Source organism: Theobroma umbraticum, unplaced genomic scaffold, assembly GCF_002168275.2.
Source record: "Theobroma umbraticum cultivar Fairchild unplaced genomic scaffold, ASM216827v3 scaffold_2.0, whole genome shotgun sequence".
NCBI classification, from domain to species: domain Eukaryota; kingdom Viridiplantae; phylum Streptophyta; class Magnoliopsida; order Malvales; family Malvaceae; genus Theobroma; species Theobroma umbraticum.
In genome coordinates, this window is record NW_018397277.1 from 1,982,160 (window position 1) to 1,990,616 (window position 8,457).

The 8,457-nt window shown below is 32.2% G+C and overlaps 1 protein-coding gene across 1 annotated transcript; it reads left to right on the forward strand.

Moving 5' to 3' along the window:
- Window positions 1–2,820: 2,820 nt before the first annotated feature.
- On the forward strand, window positions 2,821–4,531 carry LOC110427677 (uncharacterized). The gene is made up of 3 exons (XM_021443224.2): window positions 2,821–3,835; window positions 3,917–4,069; window positions 4,222–4,531. The coding sequence occupies exons 1-3, from the start codon at window positions 3,609–3,611 to the stop codon at window positions 4,283–4,285; spliced, it is 444 nt and encodes a 147-aa protein (XP_021298899.1). The 5' UTR covers window positions 2,821–3,608; the 3' UTR covers window positions 4,286–4,531.
- The last annotated feature ends 3,926 nt before the right edge of the window (window positions 4,532–8,457 follow it).

The window sequence follows — 8,457 nt, forward strand, 5'->3', positions numbered from 1 at the left end:
AAATAAATAAGTACAAATAAAATAAGAATTCTCCAATGATGGAGTTTTAAGAAAACTACAAGTATTGAAAATTTATAAGTGAGAAAATTCTCTTAAATTCTTGCATAAGTGTTGGAAATTTGAGAGAGATTTCGATATCAGTTTTTTATTTATTTATTATCTATTTAAAAAAAATTAAGAATAAATAAATAAAAACACACAAATAAATAGAAATTCTCCCTTGATGGAAATTTAAGAAAATTATTAGATAATTTTTTTTAAAAACTCCTAGGTGAGAAAAATTCTGTTAAATTCTGCCAAAAAGTGTTGAGGAATTTGGGAGATATTTTGATATCAAATAGTTTCTTTTATGTGAAAAAGAAATAAAAATAAATAAAATACAAATAAAATAACAAGTCTCTGATGATGGAACTTTTAGAAAATTATAAGTGTATAATTTTCTATAAAATTAATAGGTGAGGAAATTTTTAAAATCTTACCAAAAGTGTTGGTGAATTTAAAAATAGATTCCAATATCAAAGGATAATAATAATAATAATAATAATATTTTGAAAGGAGAATAAAAACGGAAAAATGTTTTATCTAAATATTTTAAACATACCCAAATAATCCGATGACGAAATCTCTTCAAGAACATAAGTGATTTTCTTGAACTTGTTTTTAGGTGAGGTGATATTTTTAGTTTTCTCCAAAATGTTGGGGAAACTTAAGAAAATTTTACAATATTTGAATAATAAAAAATATAAAAAGGAAACTCATAAATAAATAAATAAGAGAAATATAAACAAATATGAAGTCAAGGATCATTAACTAAGCTAAGATAAGACCCCCACCTTCCATGGATGGGTTGCCAATGCTCAAAAAAAAAAAAAGCCTAAGCTAAGATAAGATAACACATAATTAATTGACACCGTTTTTTGAATGAACGTCGTTGCGAGGGTGCTTATATCTTCTCCGTGCATAACCTCGCTCTTGAATTTGAAAATTGTTTCATAGATCGAAACCTTATTTTTCAAAATGGATTTTGGTTAAGCTTAAGGTAACATTTTAAAAATAGATTCAAATAAGTGTCAATCACCTAGACAAAAAAAAAAAGTGGTGATGACTCCACTCCACGTTGAGCGATTAGATTCTCAAACTTGTATGTTATGACAATTTCAAGTCTTAAGATAACATACACAATTGTGACAAGATAATTTATAGACACTTGAGTGATATACCAGATGGAATTCTCAATGGGATCATATTTAGTGAAATGATTTGGTGCAATAAGGCTCTCATAATTATAACTCTTTATAATACCTTTTGCAAGGCATGTAATATTCCATGAACTTTATTTGTAAAAAATTGACATATATAATTAAGGATTTAAGAAATAAAGAGTCACTATTATAAATAATAAATGCTAGTACAATAGGTATCTCTGTACAACAAATTTAACTGGTTTGCAAGGCATACTAACACTATCAAATATTTATTACAAATGTGAGTTGTTGATAAGAGATGGGGTGTCTAACCAAATGGATTAGGCTAATGTGAGGAGTCTTTTTCTTTTTCTATAACAATTTTATAAATTCACTATAAAAGTTTAAGGCACTTCTTACACCACTCCTAACACTTTTTTTTATATATTTATAATGGTTATTACACTTTATTAGATTGGCAAAAACACTTGATGTTAAGTTGAAGTTAGTGACAAAGAAAATGAAAGATAAATTTGATAAGTATTAAGGAAACATTAAGAAAAGAATTTGATGCTTTACATTGCTTTTATTCCTTTTTTTATTTTGAAAAGTACGTAATTTATATTGTGCCATAGTTAAAGTAACTATGAGATTCATGATTTATATAAATACATAAAATGAAAGCAAAATAAACCCCAAAAGACAAGATAGTCCAATATTAGGGATAATTAAGACCCATTAAGTTGTAAGCCTTAAGCCCACTATTGCAATGACAACCAAAATAATACAAGGGTTGTTTTCAAAAATACCCCTCATACATAAGATATTTTTAAAAACAACATTCCCTATAATTTTAATTCTTTTTAGCTAAGAGAAATTAATTTTGGATAAAATTGCCCTTAATGAAACTGACCTATATGTTTGAGTCTGCGCCTTAAACTAACCCATATCCTTTGAGCTTTCCTCTCTAGATCATTCATCTTCAGAGCATTTCTTGTCATGAAGAAAAACTATTGAGCATATTGAGCATTTTGGAGTGATTTTTGATACACGAAGAAAAACCTTTGAGTGTTTAGAGCATTTTAAGTATTTTGAAGTGGTTTTTGATGCACAAAAAAAAAACCTTTTGAGCATTTTGAGCATTCTTTTCCAATTAGGCATATTCGTTGATTGTGTTGTTCAATGAAATATGACGTGTTATTTGAAGTTGTTGATTTTGTTAAATGGAATTTGGTAGTTTTACTGGTTTTTAGGTGAAACATTAATAGGGCATGTGTGATTTTGTTTTAGGCATTAGGTTTAGGGTATTAGGCATTGGGTTTAGGGGTTTTAGGCATTACATGACGGGTTGATCGGGTATTACGTGATTGGTTTTTATGCATTGCATGACTTAGGCATTGCGTGATTAGTTGACAAGGTATTATGTGATTGATTTTGAGGTTATTGCATGACTGATTTTTAGGCATCACGTAATTGGTTTTAGGGTATTACGTGGCTAATTTTTAAGGTATTACGTGATTGATTTTTAGGCATTGAGTAACTGATTTTTAGGCCTTATATGACTAGTTTTTAGGTATTGCATGACTAGTTTTTAGTCATTGCGTGATTGGTAGATAAAGCATTGCATGACCGATGTTTGGGCATTGCATGATTGGTTTTGAGTCATTGTATGACTAGTTTGTAGGGCATTACATTATCGGTTTTTAGACATTACGTGACGAGTTTTAGGGCATTGCATGATTGGTTTCTAGGCATTGCTTGGATATTAATGTTTTTTTGTTTTTGGCTAAATTTTAATGCTTATATTATGTATCTGTTTTGTTATTTAATAAGCCATGGTTCACACGCACTTTATTTATTTTCTTTTAGGTATGCAAAGATAGTAGAAACTAATTCTTGTTTTTTAATTTTCCTCAATCATAGATGGCAGGAACAAAGCATGAAAACCTTGAAGCTTTGCTTCATGTTCTGAGGGACAAGTGGGGCTTCAACGCTAGCATTAACATCCATTGTAAATGGACACAGCTGCATGTCATACACGATGCACTATGGAAAAAAAAAAGAGTTGGAGGCAGTAAAGAGAATGTGCTTTGGGAAGCTGATGGATGTAAAATTAGAAAAGAGCTTATTCTATGCCAATCTCATGCACATCTTATTGCTGCATAAAATCGATGAACTTGGTGTGATCGAAGGTGAGTTATGGTTTGCCATAGGCAATACGAAGGTGCATTTCTTCAAGTGTGAGTTCTACCAGGTGACAGGACTAAACTTTGGCCCCATGCCGGATGTTATCTTACGTCCTTACAGGCCATCCCTAGAGGAATTCACTAGAGATACTAGGGAGCCAAGAATTAGGTAAAGCTCTAAGATGTATTAGATAAGGTTGAGAAAGATCAGTTTGATCAAGACGGAAATGCAATAAAGATGGCCCTATTCTTGATTGTGAATAATATTTTGTTTGGACAATACTATAGAAGATTGGTGATTTTGTGGCTATTGTCGCTAGTCAAGAATATCAATGAATGGAATGTGTTCACATGGGGTACCTATGTGTGGAGTCTGACTACATATCGAGAGGTTTCCAAGTTCCCTCAGTGGAGACATCTTAGAAGAAACGTTACCATTTATACGGATTTATATAGGCGCTACAGGTAGTATGCCTTAAGATTTTTCATTTTCTTTTTCACATAAGATTTTACTAGGTGATTATAATATTTATAATTGACTTGTAGTTCTGGGCGTCGGAGGGCATTCTTGCTATCCAAAGATAATTTGGATCTCATTGTGAGTCTAAAGACGCTTATCCACGAATTCTTAGATGGAATTGCAAGGAGAAGCCCACAAGCTCCCACAAGATCATTACAGATTCAAAAAGTGAAGACAAGGTGAGGAGCGAAATGATACTATTTTTATTTTTTATATTAGGTGATTATACTATTTATAATTGACTTGCAGTTCTAATTTATAATTGGTTATAATATTTATACTATTTTTATTTTTTTATTAGGTGATTATAATATTTATAATTGACTTGCAGTTTTGGGCGTCGGAGGCCATTCTTGCTATCCAAAGCTACTTTGGATCCCAATGCTAGTTTGTAGACACTTATCCATGAATGCTTAGATGGAATTGCAAGAAGAGGCCCATAGGTTTCCACAAGATCATTGCAAATTTGGAGAGTGAAGACAAAGTGAGGAGCGAAATGATACTATTTTTATTTTTTATATTAAGTGATTATAATATTTATAATTGACTTGAAGTTCTAATTTATAATTGATTATAATATTTATACTATTTTTGTTTTTATATTAGGTGATTATAATATTTAAAGAAGTGATTAATTGTAATCTTGCCTATCTTTCCTACAAATTGAGACCTTAACAAGTAGTGCTGCCACACCCATAGATAATGAATCGCTTCTAAAAGTTCTTTTTTTGGGGTCTTGCATCTTCGCTCAACTTTATTCAACTTTCTGCTTTCAAATGCAATTGGGTGCCCTTTTTGCAATAATACTCTTTCGAGGGTAAAATCTAATGAATATATTTACACCTCGAAAGTTTAATATTCGAAAGCACTAAGACAAGGTCCGTCATCATCATTTCCTTTAGTCTTTCAAAAGCACCTTCGCATTAAGGTGTCTAACTTCATTTATGTCCTTTCTTCAGCATTTCATGAAGGACACTGTCCTTTCAAATACTCCTTTCTAAATCTCCTATAGTAGTTGGCTAACTTCAAGAAAGCATAGAGTTCAGTGACATTCTTAAGAGTCACTTACTCTTTGATGGCCTCAACTTTCTACATATCCATCTAGTTGTGACCTTGCTTAATGATATGGCGTAGGAATTGAATTCAGGTTCGAGAAATTGCACACTTCTCCCTTTTCACATACAACTAGTTATCTCGTAAACTTTGGAATACTCATCGCATGTGCTCTTGATGTTCCTCCAATGTTGAGCTATACACCATAATGTCATCTAATTATATGACCACGAACTAGTCTAGATATTCATGGAAACCCTGATTCATCAAAATACAAATGTGACAGGAATATTAGTTAGTACAAAAGGCATAACAAGAAATTCAAATACATTATAATGAGTTACACAAGTGGTCTTCATTTCATTTTTATCTCAACTTTTACTTGATGGTACCCAAACCTAAGATTTAATTTAGAAAAATACTTTCCATGACTCAATTGATTGAAAAAGTCTGCTACAAAAAGAATGGGATACTTGTTTCTTATTGTGACTTTGTTTAGAGCCTAATAATCCATGCTTAATCGAAACTCCCATCTTACATCTTTTGGAATAATATCGGGACCTCAAATGGTGCTTTTTAAGTTTAATGAACCCATCTTGCGATAACTTGTTTAATTATTTCCTCAACTCAACTAGTTCTGAAGAAGCCATCTTGTGCAACCCTTTTGTAAGAGGCTTGGCTATCAAAAGTAGTTCTATCTCATAATCAATTGTTCATCAAGGTAATAGTACTCTAGGTAATTGTTCTAGCATCATATCCTCAAATTCACTCTAATGAGAACTGGATTTGTGCTATCTTCACCTTCATAAATGGGCACAAAACCAACTTCACTCTAATGGGAACAAAATTTATGCTATCTTCGTCTTTATAAATGGGCACAAAATGAACTTCACTCTAACGAGAACTAGATTTGTGCTATCTTCACTTTTATAAATCGGTATGCCCATAAAAGAGTGTTCTCCTATCTTAATCCCTCTTTTGAATTGTATTGTTGAAATGATCTTCTTTTTACCCCTATGTAGAATTGTAACAAGTACTACACAAGGTTGTTCCTTGAAAAACATTAAACAGCTAGTAATAAGGAATGGATTGGTCTGTGCTTTTGTCCTGAAGTTAAAGCCAAAAACAAAATCAAAGACATTTATAATGGCAACAGAGAATTTTACACCCCTTTCCCCAGAGCCGATCTTGGTCTCACGTCTTTAGAGTTCCCAATAATAGTTGAGGTTAGTGAGTTAACTACTTCCATTTGTCCAAAGTCTTTCTTAACCTTACGACCACACTTCTCAACCTCTCTCGAGATGATGAAAGAGTCTGAGGCCCCTGCGTCAGTATGGTTTTGGTCATTTTACCATTCAATGCTACATCTACATACATGAAAGACCCAATTAGGGCTTTTTCTTTGTCTTGTCTAGTTATGCTTGGAGGGTGTTGAGGAAACAAATTGAACTCATTTGTGCCAATTCATCCTTAAGCTCCTAAACTAGGGTCTAAGGATAAGTTGTCTCAAGATTGGATGTAAATATTGCATTGAGAGCTGTTTGGCATGGGCATCCTACTACAAAATGAGTTTCATTGCATAGGAAACAAGATACATAAATTGTGGCTTAAAGTCCCACATCTTATTTGTCCTCAATTAGGGTAAGTCTCTAGCGAGTGGTCTCATTTCCTCTTCTCCATTCAATTGTCGACTAACTTTAAAAAATTTTACCCCATTGTTAAATTTAGAGCTACTTTCCGTTGATGAAGGGTCCTTCCTTTTGCTCAAGCCATCACCATAATCAGTGAGATGCTCAGTAGCTATCATCACCAAAGCCACATCTTGCACCTTTAATTGCTGAAATTTTGTCTTAGCCCATGGTTTCAAACCCTTAAAAAATAAAACAACTTGTTTTTTTTCAATCATCTCACTGATATCCAACATCAAGGTAAAGAAGTCTCTCACAAACTCTCGCACTAATCTTGTAGATGCCAATTTTTGCAACTTCCGAAGATCCATATTCTCCAAATTCTCAAGGAAAAACTAATTCTTTAGTTCTCACTTAAAGTCACCCCAAGTGTTCATGAGGCACTCACCATTGACATATTTTAAACATCACTATAACTTGGCATCCCTAACAAAATACATCGTGGCCATTGCCACTTTGTCTTTTTCCAACTCTGTGCAGACAACTTAGAAGTATTGGTTTACATCAAAGAGGACATCCCCAATGCTTTCGCATCTTTAGCCCCTTCATAGCGCATGGGTTATGATAATTTGACTCTTTTTCCCCTTTCTCCTAAACTAGTATTAGAGTTACTTATAGCAATCACCAAAAAAATTTACTTGAGCTTTTATTTCTTCCATCTCACCTTAAAGAGTACTCCACGTATCCTTGGTGTCAGCACTCAAGGTATTTATCATGTCGGATTGCTCCCACTAGGCTATCTCAATATCTCTTATTCGATCAAGGGGGACTATCTAAGCCTTTAACGTGACCATCACAGCCTCAAACTCCTCAATTCTCTTATGGTCCTTAACTGCGCTTAGCGTTGTTACCATGCTTACTTTTTCATTTCGCATATCTCATTCATGCTTTAATACCAACTATCACAAACTACACCCTTTATCTCAAATACATTATAGCTCGATTATATTTGAGCAAGCACACATTATAGCTGAAATTGAGCTTGATGGCCACTCTACGATAGAAGAAAGAAGATGCAGTTGCATTTGTCTAAAGCAATTGTTGCCTAGTGTATGCCTGATAACCATCCAACAATCTCAAGGAAATGGTCAAAAGATCCTTCTAGTCCCTATACTATTCAATTTTATTCAATTTAGTCTCTTTACTGAAAATCGATGCAATTTAGTCCTTCGATTTTGAGAATTGAGTCAATTTAATCCCTCCCCCTAACGGAATCCAATTTTACCATTAAAAGATGACGTCAATGTTGATGTGTCATAGTTTGATGATGTGGCATTTGAGATGATGATGTGGTCATGCCACATGGCACTATACAATGACATGGCAGTGCTGACGTGGTATTGACATGCTGATATGTTAATGCCACGTGACAAATTAAAAAATTTTCAAAAAAAAATTCTATCACATCATAGGGACTAAATTGAACAAAATTAAGATGTTGAGGAACTAAATTAAAAAAATATTAAAAAAATATAAATATTTAAGTAGATTATTGATATGCTTATTAATAAGGTAAATATTTAAGTGTAAAAGATTTATGATATTAATAAATATATATAAATATTTTCTTACTTGATTATTGGATTCTAAAATATGTAAATTAATTTATATATTTTACAAAAATTGAGTTTGAATACTCCTTCTGTGAAAAAAATTTTAAAAAAAACTTTGAAATAAATTTCATACCTGAAGTCAAATTTAGATAAATAACTTATATTATGTCAACATAAAATAATATAAAATGTCTAAGTAAATTTTTTTTCTTTTATTTTTAATAGTATAAAAATTTAAAATTTATTTAACTTAGTTTTTAACTTGAGCTAAAG

Bases quoted from the DNA above. Each gene is read 5' to 3' on its own strand.
- LOC110427677 (XM_021443224.2), top strand. From the start codon at position 3,609: ATGGCCCTATTCTTGATTGTGAATAATATTTTGTTTGGACAATACTAT. The intron at 3,836-3,916 runs GTAGTATGCCTT...ATTGACTTGTAG, and splicing joins GATTTATATAGGCGCTACAG to TTCTGGGCGTCGGAGGGCAT. The intron at 4,070-4,221 runs GTGAGGAGCGAA...ATTGACTTGCAG, and splicing joins ATTCAAAAAGTGAAGACAAG to TTTTGGGCGTCGGAGGCCAT.